We start from the raw sequence: 21,492 nt of genomic DNA, 5'->3' as shown, positions 1-21,492 counted from the left end.
CTAAACGTTTGCATTATAGGTGCGGATCCGTCTGGGCAGATACCAGACGGATCCGACCTAAACGCAGGTGTGAAAGTAGCCTAAGCAGCAGGGGTGGACTGGCAGTTCACCCGACTGGGAAAATTCCCGGTGGGCCGGATGCCTATTATTATGCAGTGGGACGATTAGCATAATACACTTCTATGAGAAAGAAAGCAGTGGCCTGGGCGATGTATGTAAGGCTACTTTCACACTAGCGTTTTGGCTTTCCGTTTGTGAGATCCGTTCAGGGCTCTCAAAAGCGGTCCAAAACTGATCAGTTTGCCTCCGTTCAGTCACCATTCCCCCCTGGAGGTGGACACCAAAACGCTGCCTGACGAAGCAGAGCCAAACGGATCTGTCCTGGCACACAATGTAAGGCCTCATGCACACGACCGTTCCGTTTTTTTGCGGGCTGCAATTTACGGAATGGCGGCGATCAATATAAAGGCCTATTCTTGTCCGCAAAGCGCGGACAAGAATAGGACATGTTATATTTTTTTAGCGGGGCTGTAGAACGGAGCAACGGATGCAGACAGCACATGGAGTGCTGTCCGCATCTTTTGCGGCCCAATTGAAGTGAATGGGTCCGCATCTGAGCCGCCAATGCGGACCCAAAAAACGGCCGTGTGCATGAGGCCTAAGTCAATGGGGACGGAACCATAAGGGTGGTAATAAATACAGTTGCTTCTCATGGGTTCATGGAAAAGCACCCTGAGAGACTGAATAAAATAGAAAATACTGATTAGGGTGGGACTACTGCTTGCAGGACTTTTCTGCCAAAGGACAAAAGGTCGCTAGATCCCAAGTCTAGTCTATGTCTGAAAAAGGTGTCAGGAGAACTCCAAGTTGCAGCCCGACATATTTGCTCTAGAGGCATTAGCTCTCTCTGCCCAGGAGGCAGAAATCGAGTGAGCGCCAAACCCAGAGCGGGGAGTTTTTCTCCACCGAGGAGTAAGCTAAACAAAAAGATTTCATTATCCACCTGGTCAGAGTGCGAGAAGAAACCTGTTTTCCCTTAGGCTACTTTCACACTAGCGTGGCTTTCAGTTTGTGAGATCCGTTCAGCGCTTTCAAAAGCGGTCCAAAACAGATCAGTTTTGCCCTAATGCATTCTCAATGGAAAATAATCAGCTCAGAATGCATCAGTTTGCCTCCGATCAGTCACCATTCTGCTCTGGAGGCAGACACCAAAACGCTGCCTGCTTGACGAAACTGGGCCAAACGGATCCGTCCTGGCACACAATGTAAGTCAATGGGGACCGATCAGTTTTCTCTGACACAATCTAGCACAATAGAAAACGGATCTGTCCCCATTGACTTTCAATGGTGTTCAAGACGGATCTGTCATGGCTATAGAGGTCATAATACCACTGGTCGTGTGCATGAGCCCTAAAGAGGAGATGAGTTGTTTGTTTGTTAAACTTTTAGGCTTCTGATTGTACCTTCCACTTTATTAATGGCATTTTCTATGAACAAACATAGATGTACACGTTCAAAGCCTGAGATTTACCTTTTGCAAAACTTCATTATTTCATAGTACTTGTAAAACCTTTTAGTTGAAGACACTAATATATACTGCCGACTGCCGAGCAGTGGAAATGCTCTGTGAGGGCTCAAGCACACAGTAGTAGTTTTGGTCCCATTCATCTCAATGGTGGCAGCAAAAGATGCGGACTGCAAACCCGTGTGTTGTCTGCATCTGGAAGTCCATTCCGCAGCTCCGCAAAAAAATGTCTTCTTTTTGCCTGTTTTGTGAACAAGTATAGGACATTTTTGCAGGAGTAAAAAAAAATTGTCATGCACTTGGCTGGTATCCATGTTTTGCAGATCAGCGATTTATGGTCTGCAAAAACCGAAACGGTCATGTGCAGAAGGCCTTATTCAGAGTTTCTTTAGGGCCCCTTCACACAAGTTTTCAGCATTTTGTAAAGCCTGTGAAAATGAGTTTTCATGGCGTTTTTTTACTTTGTACAGGCTTTTTTTTTTTGCTATACTATGTGCTTGCGGTGTTTTGAAACTGGCCCACAAAACTACAGTACCAAAAACCAAAACACTGGGAGAAAATTATGAAACACCCTGAAAAAGTCTTTGTTGCCCTTAGCAACCAACCAAATTAATTTCTCGCACTGGTCTTGAAAAAATGACTGCTGTCAATAGCAATTAATAAATGTGAAGCAAAGTTTTTCTTAGACAATTTTCCTAAATCTGCCCCTGTGTACAAAGAAATTTTAATACTTAGACTTAAAGGGGTTATCGCATGAAAATTATTACTATGCAATGAATAGGGCACAGACACATTTTAATTAAGTATTATTATTGGTTGGTTGTTTTTTTTATTTTTTTATTAGTTGTTTGTGTTTTTGAGTAAAGCCCCTTGCTATTTATCCTTCCAGTCCACCTTCTCCTGGGCTAACTTGTTCTGTCGCTTTCCTGCTCCCTTCCTCACCCTCAGTATTGGTATAGTGATAGAGAAGCAGGTGAGGCAGCCCAGACGCTTTTCATTCATTCCTAATCTACCTCTAGGTCAGGCATCCTCAAACTGCGGCCCTCCAGCTGTTGCTAAACTACAACTCCCAGCCTGCCCGAACAGCCTAGGTATCGTAGTTTTACAACAGCTGGAGGGACGCAGTTTGAGGATGCCTGCTTCTAGGTTAATAGAAATAAATAGCTATATATCTCCAGACAGTTCAGAAGGAAATTGGGGGTGGCTTTATATTTTATGGCTCTGATTTATTATGCCTTCATTCCAAAATTCTGTCTTCAAAAAGATTTTGGGCTCACTTGTGCAAAAATTTTGCAACTTTATGCATTTTTACATCACTGAAATATGGTTGGGAAAGTGGATGTAGTTAGCTACTGTATGTAAATGAGTTTCACTCCATATTTATCACTTTTTTAAGAAGTGGCAAAAAGTCACACTCTTACTCCAGTAGGAAAACTGGAGTAGCTTTTCTTGACTAATGCGTTAGGCCTCATTCATATTTCTGTATTTCACTGATGTGTGCTTGTCTGCCTTTTCTACAGACAGCATATGTACCCATTGCTTTTAATATGTTTGGTCACACATCAGTATTTTTTACTGACCATGGGTTAATAAAAAAAAATCAAAGAGACATGTTCTATTTTGGTCCGTGATGTGGTACAAACACATCCATTGAAGACTATGGGTCCGTGAAAATCATGTATACAACACGGATGGCATCCATCTTTGGTTAGGTCTGTTTTTCACTGACCACTGATGGGAGATGCTTTTCATATTAATTTTCAACTGAGCAGTGTCCGTGGAATACAGTTGACACACGGAGGGCAAAAAGCGAACGCAAAGAACAAACACAGATACTTCACGGATGAAACACGTACTGATTATTTCACGGATGTCAAACGGACATGGAAATGTGAATGAGGCCTTAGGTTTAAGGATGAGACAAATTTCTCAAACAACAACCAACTTTTGATAAATGTGGCATAAAGTACACCAACACAGACTCAAGCAAAACTGACTTCAACTATTCCCCTCATGATAAATTCCCCCCTATATGTATTTCTGGGGCTATATGTCCGGGACCTTTTTTTCATTCCGGTGGAGGAAGGGGTTAACAAGAGATAATTGCAATGCATCCTGGAAAGTGCAGGTGCTTGATGAGCTGCCACAGAAAGCAAAAAAGTATTTCAGATAAATGAGTAAAAGTTTTAACGAGTTTTAAATTCCTGAGATAACCCCTTTAACATCCACTTCAAGGGAATCTGTCACCCTGATTTTGGACTATTATCAACTGTAATTCATGTGTAGCACTGCAGATAGGGAGTCCAGGTCACTATATTGATTTCCCTTCTGCCCTGAAATACATAGTCTGAAGACTGGAGGGCTTGTGCGCATGCACGGCAGTTCTGACAATGTATTTCAATGCAGAGCTGAAATGCTGAGGGGGGGAGCGAGTAGAAAAATAAAAAAAACAGTAATCTGGACTCCATAACTGCAGTACTACTCATGTATTACTATAGATAATGGTCCAAAATCAGCATTATAGTTTGCCTTTAAACCAAATTTTATCAAGATTATCTAAGGCTATCAAATGTATTCAGTAACAAAAAAAAATGCTTCCTATTATTTTTTTTTAAAAAAAGCTTAATAACCAGATTGTCTGTAGGTTAACTGCACACAATGTTTTTCTCTTGTCCACAGAAGTCTCTGGATATAACAAACCATTGCTTTAGATGTAAAAAGTGTCCGGTTTTAATTTTTGATACACCTTTTCATTGGCCGTGAAATGTAAACATCGCTTCTTCAAAGTTGCTTATTCTTAAGCCAATCAATACATTTGTAGGACGTCCAGTATCACAGCGGCAATGTTGGAGATTCCCGTTTTGCAGTGTCAACATCTACAATGTAAAAAAGATTGGAAGATAAAATGTCTCATCACACAGACAAACGTGTAATAAAAGTGCTGATTGCCCGTTGGTCTAGCGACCCACTCCCCACCCCAAGCTGATTTTGTCTAAGGAATATAAATGTATTGATCCAAGTGATCGTTTTATAAAACTTTTATGTGACTTACACAGCTGAAATATCAAGAAAGACATTGGGAGAACTTTACTGGTAAGACAGGTTTTTAATAAGTCTTTTTTAGTATAAAGTCCACTGGTGTAAGCTGTATCAAAATTATGAGCTACATACCAAGGGTCTTATGCAAAAATGTTCAACCTCTCTAGGCTTCTGCCAGAAAATCATTAGTAAGGCTAGTTTCACACCTGCAGCATCAATTCTCTGGATCCGGCACTGACAGATACAAACGGTATTCCCACCGGCCCCATTAAGTATGAGGTCTATCGTAGATCAGCCGCATTCTGGCAAAAATTGGCCGGACACAAACTGCTGCACGCTGTGGTTTGTATCCAGCTGGTTCTTGTCTATGTGCCGCAGGTCTGAAAGTAACCTAAATTTGGTAGGAGTGTGCACCTCCACTGATCAGACTGTTATGCAGTAAATATGGCAGCTGGAAAAAAATCTGTCATATGTTGGTTAATACAGAAAAGTGTAATAAGAAGAATATAGAAAATTTAATGAAAGGGTGTTTCATTTGTATGGCTGATACTTAAGATAGGCCATCAATACCTGATTGGTGGGGGTCCGTCTCAGCTGACTGGAGTGCCAGCAATCCTATTTATTCTTTACAAGGCACAGCCCTATATTTTGTCGCAATGGGTCTGCGATCCACAAGATGCGGCAAAAGATAGGTCATGGAGGCATGGATCGGGAAGCCCATAGTAAAACATTTCCTATCTTTCGCTGCGGATTGCAGTTCGCAACACAACCCGTCGCTCCCACAGTTGTGTTAATGGGGCCTAACTGTTCACATATCTATCAGGTGATTAGCAGATTGAGATGCAGAACATATGAATACAGTACATACAGCATTACTGCCTGCAGCAGCATTTTGCATCTGTCAGTGCTCTCCCTGTCTCCAATGTATGTGTTTTGCTTTACAGTTATCTTTATTAACAGCATCACCTATAGACAGGCAGTAATTTTGCAAATCACCTGGAAATAGGCAGCCATGTAAACATACATACAATGAAGTAGTTGTAATAGCCACAATGGGTCCCATGGAAGTGTACTGTGTGCTGACCCAGCACATACATGTATGTCATGTAACAAAGTTGCTTACCGAATGTCAGAGGGGTGTCACATGACTGATGCCACATTTCAGTTAGACCATGAATGCATTAGATAGGACTGACTGCTTCATGGGCTTAACCTACTGTGCAGATAGGGGTCAACAACCTGATTATAAGAAGTTATTTAAGAACAATTTTAAATACATGTATATTTGAAAGTTTTATAATTTCCTAGTCTATAAACAAATAAGCTGAATGCCCCTTTTAACATAGTAAAATGGGACACTGGTCCTTAACCACCTCAGCCCCCCTAGCTTAAACCACCTTAATGACCAGACCACTTTTTACAATTCTGCACTACACTACTTTCACGGTTTATTGCTCGGTCATACAACTTACCACCCAAATCAATTTTACCTCCTTTTCTTCTCACTAATAGAGCTTTCATTTGGTGGTATTTCATTGCTGCTGACATTTTTACTTTTTTTTATATTAATCGAAATTGACCGAAATTTTTGCAAAAAAATGAAATTTTTCACTTTCTGTTGTAAATTTTTTCAAATATAACTACATTTCTATATACATTTTTCTCTAAATTTATTGTTCTACATGTCTTTGATAAAAAAAAATGCAATAAGTGTATATTTATTGGTTTGGGTAAAAGTTATAGCGTTTACAAACTATGGTGCAAAAAAATTAATTTACGCACTTTGACTTTCTGAGCACCTGTCATGTTTCCTGAGGTTCTACAATGCCCAGACAGTAGAAACACCCCACAAATGACCCCATTTCGGAAAGTAGACACCCTAAGGTATTCGCTGATGGGCATAGTGAGTTCATGGAAGTTTTTATTTTTTGTCACAAGTTAGCGGAAATGTAATTTATTTATTTTTTCTTACTAAGTCACAACAATAGACAATTACAGTCTGCATAAAATAATAACACACAAATAATTAAATGTTACCATGTTTTTATTGAACACACCATGTAAACATTCACAGTGCAGGTGGAAAAAGTATGTGAACCCCTAGACTAATGACATCTCCAAGAGTTAAATGGAGTGAGGTGTCAGACAACTGGAGTCCAATCAATGAGATGAGATTGGAGGTGTTGGTTACAGCTGCCCTGCTCTATAAAAAACACACACCAGTTCTGGGTTTGCTTTTCAGAAGAAGCATTGGCTGATGTGAATGATGCCTCACACAAAAGAGCTCTCAGAAGACCTACGATTAAGAATTGTTGACTTGCATAAAGCTGGAAAGGGTTATAAAAGTATCTCCAAAAGCCTTGCTGTTCATCAGTCCACGGTAAGACAAACTGTCTATAAATGGAGAAAGTTCAGCACTGCTGCTACTCTCCCTAGGAGTGGCCGTCCTGTAAAGACTGCAAGAGCACAGCGCAGACTGCTCAATGAGATGAAGAAGAATCCTAGAGTGTCTGCTAAAGACATTTAAAAGTCTCTGGCATATGCTAACATCCCTGTTAGCGAATCTACGATACGTAAAACACTAAACAAGAATGCATTTCATGGGAGGATACCACAGAAGAAGCCACTGCTGTAAACAGATGAAACCAAAGTTGAGTTGTTTGGAAGAAACACACAACACTATGGGCCAGATTTATCATTAATTCATAAATTCACACTTTGAACAGATGAGTTGGTAAACGTTCCTAAATACTAATAATATCACAGCCTGATGAACGTATAAAAATAAAAAAACAAAACCTTTATTAAAAGTCTGTTTAAAAGGAAGGGGGGGGGGACCCATATGTCACAGTCTGTGACCATCAGGCAACCAGTCTCAAAACCTATACAGAGAAGGGGAACAAATAACTCCTCTGCACAGTAGAGGGACTGGGCTAAAACCCGACTTGCTAGCTGGTAATTGCTATGGATACGCAAGTCAGAGTTAGGGACACGGTAACCAGTGTGAATGGATGCAGGGTGTGTGTATAAACGGTGATCCTGTAAGGTATATATATATACAGATATGGTTGTGCCACCTAGTACATAGATCCTGTAATGCTCAATACAATTGATCGCACTGCCTCTGTCAGAGTGAGGTCTCAATGGACTTGGATACACTTAAATACGGTGCAGGGTTCAGACCAATATATATGTATAGCCAGTGGCCAATACCTAGGTCACAACCATATACCCGCAGCCAGTATTGGCTATATACAGTCACTCAGAGCCAGTATATTTTGGCTCCATTCACACAGCTGTAGCCAGTATATTTTGGCTCCATCCATACATCACATACACACTCCAAGGCTGAATAGAGAATTATTGCATCTAGTGCAGTCCTGCCTAAAGAGCCGTGTCCTAATGATTTGCAGCAGCTCTACGCATTTCCACGTGACTTGTGGTTGTCATGTATCTTCAGGAGCTAATTTTAATGCTTATGTCAAGACAGAACAAGCCGCACTGTGGTGTGCTATGGCTATTGGTGCTGTAATGGCCGCGCGCGGCCGATAGAACGCCGAGTTCATATGGCCGAAGCCCCGCCTATCAGGAGGGGTGTGCCGGTAACATTTCTAATCAGAAGTGGGGGCGGGCTCAATGGCTCCGCCCTCTGACCAGCTGATGCCGTAATGATTCTAACCCCTCCTGACACATATAGCGCTTATCGCGGATTTATCATTACTCTGACAGCTCACTCCACTTTCACATATGGCTAAAGTCAGTTTTAGCCAAGTCAGATTTATGATCGGCCCTTTAAGACTGTAATAAATGTGGTTTGACGGTAGCAGTTTATCAGTCAGTAAGCAGCTTTACAAAAGTCGTACGTCCTTACGAAAAAGTCGCATGTTCTATTAAAAAGTCTCATAAGATAAGCATGGTCCTCACTGGAGTGAAATTGCGGATTTTTTTGCGACTTTTTAAATAGTCCCAATAGTAAATCTGTCTAGAGATTCATTTACATAAGAAAACATGCCCACTTTCAGAAAACTGGCGAGCATAGTGCAGAGCAGAAAAAAAGAAGCAAATTTGTGCGCAGTTTTAGCGTTTGCGAATTTTTTTGCGACTTTTTCACTCCATTATTCTGACTTGAGCTAATGATAAATCTGGCCCTATGTGTGGAGAAAAAGAGGCACAGCACACCAACATCAAAACCTCATCCCAACTGTGAAGTATGGTGGTGGGGGCATCATGGTTTGGGGCTGCTTTGCTGCGTCAGGGCCTGGATGGATTGCTATCATCGAAGGAAAAATTAATTCCCAATTTTATCAAGACATTTTGCAGGAGAACTTAAGGCCATCTGTCCACCAGCTGAAGCTCAACAGAAGATGGGTGTTGCAAAAGGACAACGACCCAAAGCATAGAAGTAAATCAACAACAGAATGGCTTAAACAGAAGTAAATACGGCTTCTGGAGTGGCCCAGTCAGAGTCCTGACCTCCACCCGATTGAGATGCTGTGGCATGACCTCAAGAAAGCGATTCACACCAGACATACCAAGAATATTGCTGAACTGAAACAGTTCTGTAAAAAGGAATGGTCAAGAATTACTCCTGACCGTTGTGCACGTCTGATCTGCAACTACAGGAAACGTTTGGTTGAAGTTATTGCTGCCAAAGGAGGTTCAACCAGTTATTAAATCCAAGGGTTCACATACTTTTTCCACCTGCACTGTGAATGTTTACATGGTGTGTTCAATAAAAACATGGTAACATTAAATTATTTGTGTGTTATTAGTTTAAGCAGACTGTGATTGTCTATTGTTGTGACTTAGATGAAGATCAGGTCACATTTTATGACCAATTTGTGCAGAAATCCATATCATTCCAAAGGGTTCACATACTTTTTTTTGCAACTGTATATATATACACTCACCTAAAGAATTATTAGGAACACCTGTTCTATTTCTCATTAATGCAATTAACTAGTCAACCAATCACATGGCAGTTGCTTCAATGCATTTAGGGGTGTGGTCCTGGTCAAGACAATTTCCTGAACTCCAAACTGAATGTCAGAATGGGAAAGAAAGGTGATTTAAGCAATTTTGAGCGTGGCATGGTTGTTAGTGCCAGACGGGCCGGTCTGAGTATTTCACAATCTGCTCAGTTACTGGGATTTTCACACACAACCATTTCTAGGGTTTACAAAGAATGGCGTGAAAAGGGAAAAACATCCAGTATGCGGCAGTCCTGTGGGCAAAAATGCCTTGTGGATGCTAGAGGTCAGAGGAGAATGGGCAGACTGATTCAAGCTGATAGAAGAGCAACGTTGACTGAAATAACCACTCATTACAACCGAGGTATGCAGCAAAGCATTTGTGAAGCCACAACACGCACAACCTTGAGGCGGATGGGCCACAACAGCAGAAGACCCCACCGGGTACCACTCATCTCCACTACAAATTGGAAAAAGAGGCTACAATTTGCACGAGCTCACCAAAATTGGACTGTTGAAGACTAGAAAGATGTTGCCTGGTCTGATGAGTCTCGATTTCTGTTGAGACATTCAAATGGTAGAGTCCGAATTTGGCGTAAACAGAATGAGAACATGTATCCATCCTCTGATGGCTACTTCCAGCAGGATAATGCACCATGTCACAAAGCTTGAATAATTTCAAATTGGTTTCTTGAACATGACAAAGAGTTCACTGTACTAAAATGGCCCCCACAGTCACTAGATCTCAACCCAATAGAGCATCTTTGGGATGTGGTGGAACGGGAGCTTCGTGCCCTGGATGTGCATCCCTCAAATCTTCATCAACTGCAAGATGCTATCCTATCAATATGGGCCAACATTTCTAAAGAATGCTTTCAGCACCTTGTTGAATCAATGCCACGTAGAATTAAGGCAGTTCTGAAGGCAAAAGGGGGTCCAACACCGTATTAGTATGGTGTTCCTAATAATTCTTTAGGTGAGTGTATATATATATATACACATTATGAGCATGAGCTGAACTCAAAAATCTGAAACATTTTCTACATACACAGAAGACCCATATTATTCACAAATCTGTCTAAATCTGTGTTAGTGAGCACTTCTCCTTTGCCGAGATAATCCATCCCACCTTACAGTTGTGGCATATCAAGGTGTTGATTAGACAGCATGAATATTGCACAGGTGTGCCTTAGACTGCCCACAATAAAAGACCATTCTGAAATGTGCAGTTTGATCACACAGCACAATGCCACAGATTTTGCAACGTTTGAGGAGAGCGTGCAATTGGCATGCTGACTGCAGGAATGTCTACCAGAGCTGTTGCCCGTGCAATGAATGTTCATTTCTCTACCATAAGCCATCTCCAAAGGAGTTTCAGAGAATTTGGAAGTACATCTAACCGGCCTCACAACCGCAGATCACATGCAACCACACCAGGACCTCCACATCCAGCATGTTCACCTCCATGATCGTCTGAGACCAGCCACCCGGACAGCTGCAGCAACAATCGGTTTGCATAACCAAAGAACTTCTGCACAAACTGTCAGAAACCGTCCCAGGGAAGCTCATCTGCATGCTCGTCTTCCTCATCGGGTCTGGACCTGACTGCAGTTCGTCGTCGTAACCGACTTGAGTGGGCAAATGCTCACATTTGATAGCGCCTGCCACGTTGGAGAGGCGTTATGTTCACGGACGAGTCCCGTTTTTTACTGTTATGGGCAGATGGCAGACAGTGTGTGTGCCGTCGTGTGGGTGAGCGGTTTGGTGACATCAACGTTGTGGATCGAGTGGCCCATGGTGGCGATGGGGTTAAGGTATGGGCAGGCATATGTTATGGACAACGAACACAGGTGCATTTTATTGATGGCATTTTGAATGCACAGAGATACCGTGACGAGATCCTGAGGCCCATTGTTGTGCCATTCATCCACGACCATCACCTCATGTTGCAGCATGATAATGCACGGCCCCATATTGCAAGGATATGTACACAATTCCTGGAAGCTGAAAACATCCCAGTTCTTGCATGGCCAGCATACTCATCGGACATGTCACCTATTGAACATGTTTGGGATGCTCTGGATCGGCGTATCCAACAGCGTGTTCCAGTTCCTGCCAATATTCTGAAACTTCGCACAGCTATTGAAGAGGAGTGGACCAAGATTTCCCAGGCCACAATCAACAACCTGATCAACTCTATGCGACGGAGATGTCTTGCACCGCAAATGGTGGCCACACCAGATACCGACTGGTTTTCTGACCCCCCCAATACAAGCCAGCAAGCCTTTCACTTAAATCCAAACATATCCCTTATCAGCCAATAGAAGCTCGCAGTCCTACAAATATTTAGTCATAAGATGTATGACGGCACAACTACACTGCTACATGCATAGGGGGCAGGGACCACTATTAAACGGACGGGCGCTGTGGAGTTTACTGTTATAGCAGGCATCCTCAAACTGCGGCCCTCCAGCTGTTGTAAAACTACAACTCCCACAATGCCCTGCTGTAGGCTGATACCTGTAGGCTGTTCGGACATGCTGGGAGTTGTAGTATTGCAACAGCTGGAGGGCCGCAGTTTGAGGATGCCTGTGTTATAGGGACGGGCACTGGGGAGGTCACTGTTAAAGGGGCAGGCCCTGCGGAGGTCACTGTTAAAAGGGCGGGTACTATGAAAATCACTGTTAACCTGTTTGGGACACATGACGTACCGGTACTGCATGATGTCCCGGTACTTAAGGATACATGACGTACCGGTACGTCATGTGTAGTTCCGATCACCGCCGCAGGCACCCTGGGACAATGCGCGGGGGGATCCTGTGACCCCCTTCCCCGATGTTGGCGATCACAGCAAACCGCAGGTCAATTCAGACCTGCGGTTTGCTGCGTTTCCGGGTTATTCGGGTCTCTGGGGACCCGATAACCCGGAACAGGATGGTGATCGGTGGTGTTATAATACACCACCAATCACCATCCTGCGATCCTGAGAGATGATGGTGACATCACCTCTCAGGATCGGCTCTCATTGGCTGCAGGGGCGTGCGGGCCATTCAAATTATTGCCAGCACCCCCCATCTGTGCCCAGCACCCCCTTCACCAAAGTATTTAGGGAAAGGTTAGGGACAGGTTAGGTTAGGCAGGGATATTCAGGGAAAGTTTAGTTTAAAATAAATAAAGTTTTTGGTTGCATCACCCTAAATGTGTGACCCTAGACCCCCCCCAGAGGTGCTGCAGCTTGCCCCCCCCACAATTTTTTTGGGGGGCGCAAGCATATTTTATTTTTTCTGCATACGCTGACTGTGGCCGACACTCTTAGTGTCCGGCCACTGTTAGCGCATCGCACACCCCACCGCTGATCAACTTCGGACGGTTGATCAGCGAGTTAGAATCTTTAGAAAAAAAAATGTCTTCTTTTTTGGCTTTTTTAAAATTAATTTATTTTTGTCTGTTAGGTTTAGGGTAAGTCCGCGAACACTCGTGCCCCCACACACACGCACACCAAATAAAGATTTTCACGCACACACACACACTCCCCTATGGCCCGCCGAATGTTCTCGGCCGTGGAGGCATACACCCAGCTTGCCTCCAAGTCCGAGAGCCCCAGTGAGGACGAGGATGACCCCACTTTCCTTTTGTCATCCGCGTCCTCCTCATCATCTAGCGATGATGAATGATGAGCCCCCAAGGCAGGCGGAGACCGCCATGCTAGGGACCCTGTGGCCCACACTAGTACGAGCAGCTCTGGGGCTCGTACTAGTTTTCCGGCCCACCAGATCAGTCCACCTGAGCCCCCTGCCAGTGAACTTGTCTGGTGTTAAATTTCATATCCATTTGCCAATAACTCTTGTGGAACATCTAAAGGGTTAACAACGTTTGTAAAATCAGTTTTGAATACCTTGAGGGGTGTAGTTTTTTAGATGGGGTCACTTTTATGGAGTTTCTACTCTAGGGGTGCATCAGAGGGGCTTCAAATGGGACATGGTGTAAATAAACCAGTCCAGCAAAATCTGCCTTCCATAAACCACACGGCGCACCTTTCCCTCTACGCCCTACCGTGTGCCCGTACAGTAGTTTACGGCCACATATGGGGTGTTTCTGCAAACTACAGAATCGGGGCAATAAATATTGAGTTTTGTTTGGCTGTTAACCCTTGCTTTGTTACTGGAAAAAATGGATTAAAATGGAAAATTAGCCCAAAAATGCAAATGCTTCAATTTCATCTGCATTTGCCAATAACTCTTGTAAAACACCTAAAGGGTAAACGACGTTTGTAAAATCAGTTTTGAATACCTTGAAGGGTGTAGTTTCTTAGATGGGGTCATTTTTGGGTGGTTTCTATTATGTAAGCCTCACAAAGTGACTTTAGACCTCAACTGGTCCTTAAAAAGAGGCATTTTGAAGATTTGCTTCTAAACTTCTAAGCCTTGTAACATCCCCAAAAAATAAAATGTCATTCCCAAAATGATCTAAACATGAAGTAGACATATGGGGAATGTAAAATAATAAAAAAAAATGAGGTTCTAATATGTATTATAGAAGTAGAGAAATTGAAACTTAAAAATTTGCTAATTTTTCCAAATTTTTCAATCATTGCTGGGAGAGCAGGTGAACTGAAGTTCTGAGGACCGGGCCCCGCAACCGCTAGCGCTTCTATCGTCCCCTCCCCCGCCCACCCCCCTGAGGATGAGGTGAGAAGAATTTATGCTTCCTAGAACACCGCTACAGCTAACTTGAGGTAACACTTGGAAGAGGGCACGAGCTCAGGGGGAATGAAAGGGGGGCCATGTGTGTTGGTCCCAAAAGTGTATATGTGGAATCTGGGTGGCACCCCTACCCCTGAAGGGCCCGTGTAAATTGGAGAAAACACAGTAAAGGAGGAAGGCTATTAGTGGTGGCAATATAAAGTTGATACAGTGTTTGCTGTTTGGACTGGGGGTCGGGGGGGGGGGGGTCTGAGAGGGAGGAAAAAAAAATAGGTCTATTATTGGTCTGACTGTAACTGGAAGGAGGAAAGGCAGAAAATCTGGGAAAGGGAGGAAACAGCCTGAGAGTCTGTCACCTGATACCCTGAAGTGGAAAGCAGGACTGAAACAAGATTATGATACGGAGCAGTCTTACTAAACTTTACTAATGAATAACTAGCCATCATGGAGACTATGATCTAACTGGATGATTAATGCCTACTAACTTTTTTATTGTCTTCTGAGATACAAACTTGCAAATGAAGAGACTAGCTAACAGAACGGAGCAACTATAGGCTGCCATAAATGTTATGAACTAACTCTTTAACGTTTATTAACTGAGATACTGGTACCCTTCTTTTTTATTATTTTTTTTCTCTCCTGCTTTATAATTTCACGAAACTAATTGTATGTGTATGCTCTAGGAGGGAGAATGAAAACAGGTAGAATATGGCTATATGAATTAGTAGGGGTAACAGAATACGCATGTAAAAGAAATTGAGAGATGTATTGCGGTCTAATGGGTTTGTAAGCTGATGCTCCCACGTTACTGATCTAGCTACTGATACTGTGGATTGTTATGTAAGGCGAGTGAAGGAGGTGGGTAAGGGGTAGGTAGTAAGAAAGTCCAGAGATGGCTAGACAGGGAGATGGGAAAAAGGGCAGGGTACAGGTGGAGCTTAATACCTCAATTTCCCCAACGATAAAAAAAACCTGAAAAATCAAAACAGTTACTTCTGACCAAAATGCGAGGACAGATTAGCCCACCAAAAAAGAAGAAAGAGGATGGGTCTCTAGTACAAGAGGGAGAGTCTAGTATAGAGGGAAGTTTTGGGTTGAAAACACTAGAGGCAAGTTTCGATAAACAGGGGAGAGTGATGGAAGAAATTGCCGTAACAAAGGATATATTTCAAGAAATAAAAAAATGTAACATGGCAATTCAGGATCTCTCTCTCCAGACTGGAAATATTAGGGAATCTGTGGGGCTTCTCAGAGCGGATGTCCAAAAATATAAAGAAAGATTGACAGAAGTCTAGAAGAGGGCGTCTGACTCTGAGGATCTCCTGCAGACAATGGTTAAGGAAAAAAACTCCCTAAAAGAGGAAAATAGGGATTTGAAAAATAGAGTACTGGAGCTGGAAAATAGGACTAGAAGGTCCAATCTGAGATGTCTCGGGATCCCTGAGGGAGCGGAGGGGCAGGATTTATGTGCCTTTCAGCAAACATGGCTCACGGAACAGTTGGGCCAGGACATCTCAGATTATAAAAATTTTGTGGAACGAGCTTATAGGATATCATCCAAGCTATCTGGAATGAGACCGAGACCCATACTTTTTAGTCTGTTATCGATCAGGGATAAGGAGGAGATACTGTGTAGATCAAGGAAAGAAAGGAAACTAGAATATTTGGACGCAACAGTAATGATTGTTTCAGATTACGAAAAAGAAACGATGCAGGAAAGAAGCTGTTTTATTGAGGTGAAAAAAATCTTGCTCGATGATGTTCCTGGCGAAACTCAGGATTGAGTGGGAAAACAAAAACTGTGTTTTCGATAAAGCAGATGCGGTCCAAAGTTGAATTAAAGAGAATATAAGGAGTTGAGGGGCAACTGGCCTGTAGGTTGGCGGGGAGGGGGAAATGCCAAGAGAGAGAACCAGGAGAGAAATCAACCTGGCTCATTCAGGAGGGAATGGGGGAGGGTATTTGCTGTGTTGGGTTAATTTTTATTTATTTTTTTCCCCTCTTTCTTCTTCCCTGCCTTCTCTCCTCTCCCCCCCCCTCCAACCCCCCCCCCCCCTAGGATATTTAGCCATGTTAGAAGACTGAAGGGGCAATTATATAGGTTTTTATGAGAATAATTTCTTGGAATATTAGGGGATTGAGTAGGGGAGCAAAGAGGGTGGCGGTTTTTGATGCAATACATAGATTTTTACCTGCTAAAATCTGCCTACAAGAGACGCATCTTACAAGTGAAACGAAAAAGGGGCTGTGTAGACCATGGATACAGCACTCTTTTCACTCAGTGTATTCATCATACGCAGGAGGCGTGAGGTTTTGATACATTGGGATATTGATATTAAAATAAGGGAAGTTCAAGATCAGGAGGGCCTATACGTTCTGATTGATTGTCTGCTGGAAGGAAGACCGTGGATTATAGCTAACTATATTTATGCGCATTATACCGGGAAAAAAGTTTGCGGCCCTAGTAGCGACGCAGACAAAAAAAACTATTTACATTGCCTAGTAGACAATCTAGGAAATAAAATTACTGAACACGGGCGAAAAGAGAACTGCTTCAAGAATATTTAAAAGATATATATATACAATACAAAGATAAAATAAGAACCCGGCACAAATTCAACAGTTTCTGGAGCTAATAACTACCTCTATGCTAACAGCAGAGCAAAGTGAGAAACTAGAGACCCCCTTGAATGCCTTGGAAGTGGATAAAATACTATCCAGTATCACGAAAAATAAATCCCCAGGAACAGACGACATTTCGTTCAGGGTCTATGCTCAATATAGAGAAATACTATATATAACGAGAGATATTGAGGGCACCGTCCTCCTACCTGAGATATAAAGGAACACAGCCCTGGCCTTCTCCAACCATCCAAGAAAACGGGGTGTGATGATTAAGCAAGATACAATAAAAGCAAGATTGAAAAGATGTATCGCATTTACCATCCGTGTTCACGCTTCTTAATTAGTAGTGGCAGAGTTACATTCAGGGGCAGACTCACATGGAGTATCAGTTAACAGCGACGGCCGTTTCGCGGTGCGACCTCTTCCTCCGGCTGTTTGATCCATAGAGAAATACTATTTCCTAAACTGTTGACTATGTGGAACGATTCGAGAAAGACAGGGAAATTGCCAGACTCACTGAGAGAGGCATTAATTACACTGATTCTAAAACCGGGGAAAGATCCAATCTTTCCAGACTCATATTGCCCCATTTCGTTAATCAATACTGACAATAAGATATTGGCAAAAATTCTGGCAACTAGACTTAGAAGTGTGGTGTTGGGTCTGGAGCATAAGGATCAGAAGGGGCTTCATGTCAGGCAAGACCACAACGGATAATGTCCTGCGTTATTTTGTGAACACCCAGCTTGAGCCCGAAAATTGTGGTGAACGACTGATTGTTACATGGGATGCCTCAAAGGCGTTTGATACTGTAGAATTGCCCTTCTTGATGGCAACATTGAAAAAGAAGGGACTTGTAGATAAATTTATATCCTGTGTAAAACTGTTATATATGGAAATTTCAGCAAAAGTAATATTGAATGGGGAATATTCTGATAACATACATATCCGCAGGGGGGTTAGACAGGGATGCCCTCCCCCCCCCCCCCCTGCTCTTTGCTATAGCCATGTAGCCATTAGCGGATATGATTAGGCAAGAATAAGCAATTGGCTTCAGGTTTGGTGAACACGAGGAAAAAATTTCTTTATATGCGGATGACATTATGCTGTTTGTTGGCTCACATAGATCTTTGACAAGGATCTTTCAGGTCTATGACCAATATGGAGAATATTCCGGGCTTAGGATAAATTGGTCTGATTGATCCTTTGAATGATTTAATTCCAGGTCCACTACAAATTATTATGAATAACGAATCAGTTAAATATTTAGGCATTCAAATAACCCCGAACCCCAAGGATTATATCCAACTGAATGTGACCCCAAAGATAAAAGAAATAAAGAAAAAGATAGAGGTATGGAAAAGAATGCATGTCTCGATGGCAGGTCGTATTTCTCTGGTGAAAATGTGCCTGCTACCTGTCATGGTCTTACCTGCTTGCTGCTCTCCTTCGTTTGACATGTGCTGGCGGCCATCTTGGTTTCTGGGTTTCTTGTAGCCTTCCACCCTGCGGCTCCTCCTTCCCCTGGGAGGAGCTGGATGCCTTGCTCATATATATAGGAGGTCTGTGGCTTCAGTTCCTTGCTTGGTCCTCTTGTGTTCACATTCTTCTAAGACTGCTGCTGCTGCTGGTTCCTGATCCTGGCTTCGTCTGACTACCCTTCTGGTTCCTGACCTCTGGCTTCGCAAAGACTCTGTTCGGTTTCACCATCCGTTTGGACTTTTGCTTTACAGCTTTATTTTCAATAAAGCCTTCTTATTTTCACTTATCTCTTGTTGTACGTCTGGTTCATGGTTCCGTGACACTACCCCCCTTAACTATGTCCTATGGAATTCACCGATAATAATCCCCAAAAAAATATTTAAAATAATAACTAGCATATTAATGGACTCGATCTGGCGAGGAAAAAAACCGAGGATAAAAGCACAAATACTGTGTAGTCATGAGAGGGAGGGCGGACTATCAGTTCCAGATATAGAACTTTATTTTATTTCCGGACAAATAAAAAACATGATAATGTGGAGTAATACGCAAAGATATGTCTATGGTTGCAGGAATAAATAAAAGACTAGAGAAATGTAATATATTTCAATTAATTAAAGCTGGAATCTTGGGACAACAGAGTAGCAATAAGATACCGCTCTTCGAGCTGATGGACATTGTATGGAGACAGGCAAGGAAATTGTTGAACCAGGTGGGACTCCATGCGGACACCATACTGTGGGGTAATATCCATCTTACTGATCTGATGTTGATCGAGCAGTCAGTGTGGTGGAAACATGGAGTCTATAAACTGGGCCAGATATGGAAGCAAGGTGACATAATAACATATGAAGATCTGAAAAAGGAGTATAAATAGGGTAATCTAGAAATGAGATTTTTTTTACTTACAGTTAAAAGGTGCATTACGAAGGTTGGTAGGGAAAACTACGCAAATAGAGACCCTTTCGCAGTCATTGCTTAATATATCTAGATTAACGGATGGGAGGAAGTTAGTGTCTAAAATTTATGAATGTTTGTTACATCAAAAGACTAAGGGAAGAGCAACTTCTAGTCTAATGCATAAATGGAGAGAGGTTATAAATCCCCAGCAAGAAGAGTTCTGGGTATCAGCAATACAGCAAAAAAATAGGGTCTCAAAGAACTTTTCACATAGGATCACCCAATTTTATATACTAAACCGTCTCTATTATTCCCCCGAGAAACTTATGAAATATTATAAACCTAAGGTATTTAATTGTTTAAAATCTGGGGAAATAGGGGTGGATGATGTCCACATACTCTGGACGTGTAAGATGACTCAGGAATTTTGGGGACAGGTTAAGGATAAAATAGAGCAGTATCATCAGCTTAAAATACCTAATAAATTTGAGTTTTGTGTATTGGGAGTGATGGATAAAATGAATACCTCTCAACATCAAGAAATTGCATCCAAACTTATTTTTCAGGCAAGGAAATGTATCATGGGACATTGGGGAGGTAAGGTTACCCCTTCGATTAAAGAATGGGAGAGGCGTACAAAAAATTTACTTACTAGAGAAGAATTCCATCTGATAAATATCCAAAAGAAAAATAGATTTGCAAAACTATGGAAGGCATGGTTAATGTAAGCCTTTTCTCCGGTGTTATTTTTTTAGTTACATTCCTCATTTGAGTGGTGGGCCCCCCGGGGGGCGGTGAGAGGGGAGAACCCAGGGAAATAGTATAGAGTTTTTTCCTTTTTTTTTTTTTGTTTAAAAAAGGGAGGGGGGGGGGTGATATAAATATGTTGTAATTTTAAAGGTGATATAATGTTTTGTATAATGTAAGGAAATATATAATAAAGAATACTTAAAAGAAAAAAAAAAAAAGTGACACTGGTCAGATTTGCAAAAAATGGCCTGCTCCTTAAAGTGAAAATGAGCCCGGTCCCTAAGGGGTTAAAGGGGTGGCCACTATGAAGATCACTGTTAACCCCTTAAGGACACAGCCTTTTTTCACCTTAGGACCAGGCCATTTTTTGCAAATCTGACCAGTGTCACTTTAAGTCCTAATAACTTTAAAACGCTTTGACTTATCCAGGCCATTCTGAGAATGTTTTTTCGTCACATATTGTACTTCATGACACTGGTAAAATCAAGTCAAAAAAATTATTTTTTTTGCACAAAAAAATACCTAATTTACCAAAAATTTGGAAAAATTTGCAAATTTAAAAGTTTCAGTTTCTCTACTTCTGTAATACATAGTAATACCCCCAAAAATTGTGATGACTTTACATTCCCCATATGTCTACTTCATGTTTGAATTATTTTGGGAATGATATTTTATTTTTTGGGGATGTTATAAGGCTTAGAAGTTTAGAAGCAAATCTTGAAATTTTTCAGAAATTTACAAAAACTCAATTTTTAGGGACCAGTTCAGGTCTCAAGTCACTTTGCGAGGCTTACATAATAGAAACCACTCAAAAATTACCCCATCTAAGAAACTACACCCCTCAAGGTATTCAAAACTGATTTTGCATACGTTGTTAACCCTTTAGGTGTTGCACAAGAGTTATTGGCAAATGGGGAGGAAATTTGAGAATTTCATTTTTTTGGCTAATTTTTAATTTTAACCCATTTTTTCCACTAACAAAGCAAGGGTTAACAGCCAAACAAGACTGTATCTTTATTGCCCTGACTCTGCCGTTTACAGAAACACCCAATATGTGGCCGTAAACTACTGTACGGCCATACAGCGGGGCGTAGAGTGAAAGGTGCGCCGTTTGGTTTTTGGAAGGCTGATTTTTATGGACTGGTTTATTTACACCATGTCCCATTTGAAGCCCCCTGATGCACCCCTAGAGGAGAAACTCCCTAAAAGTGACCCCATGTAAGAAACTACACCCCTCAAGGTATTCAAAACTGATTTTACATACGTCGTTAACCCTTTAGGTGTTGCACAAGAGTTATTGGCAAATGGCGATGAAATTTGAGAATTTAATTTTTTTGCCTAATTTTCCATTTTAACCCATTTTGTACACTAACAAAGCAAGGGTTAACAGCCAAACAAGACTGTATCTTTATTGCCCTGACTCTGCTGTTTACAGAAACACCCCATATGTGGCCGTAAACTACTGTACGGCCACACAGCGGGGCGTAGAGTGAAAGGT

At 42.0% G+C, this 21,492-nt stretch overlaps 1 protein-coding gene across 1 annotated transcript in view; it reads right to left on the bottom strand.

Moving 5' to 3' along the window:
- Positions 1-4,211: 4,211 nt before the first annotated feature.
- Positions 4,212-21,492, bottom strand: part of DRP2 (dystrophin related protein 2) — a 406,196-nt gene continuing 388,915 nt past the window's right edge. The window contains exon 23 of the mRNA XM_040405377.1: positions 4,212-4,401. Within this exon, the coding sequence (XP_040261311.1) occupies positions 4,358-4,401 (44 nt within the window). The 3' untranslated portion in view covers positions 4,212-4,357. The remainder of the gene's footprint in view (positions 4,402-21,492) is intronic.

Source organism: Bufo bufo, chromosome 8 (assembly GCF_905171765.1).
Source record: "Bufo bufo chromosome 8, aBufBuf1.1, whole genome shotgun sequence".
In the NCBI taxonomy this organism is placed as follows: domain Eukaryota; kingdom Metazoa; phylum Chordata; class Amphibia; order Anura; family Bufonidae; genus Bufo; species Bufo bufo.
The sequence above is the reverse complement of the archived record's forward strand: the minus strand, read 5'-3'. Positions and strand labels throughout refer to the sequence as shown.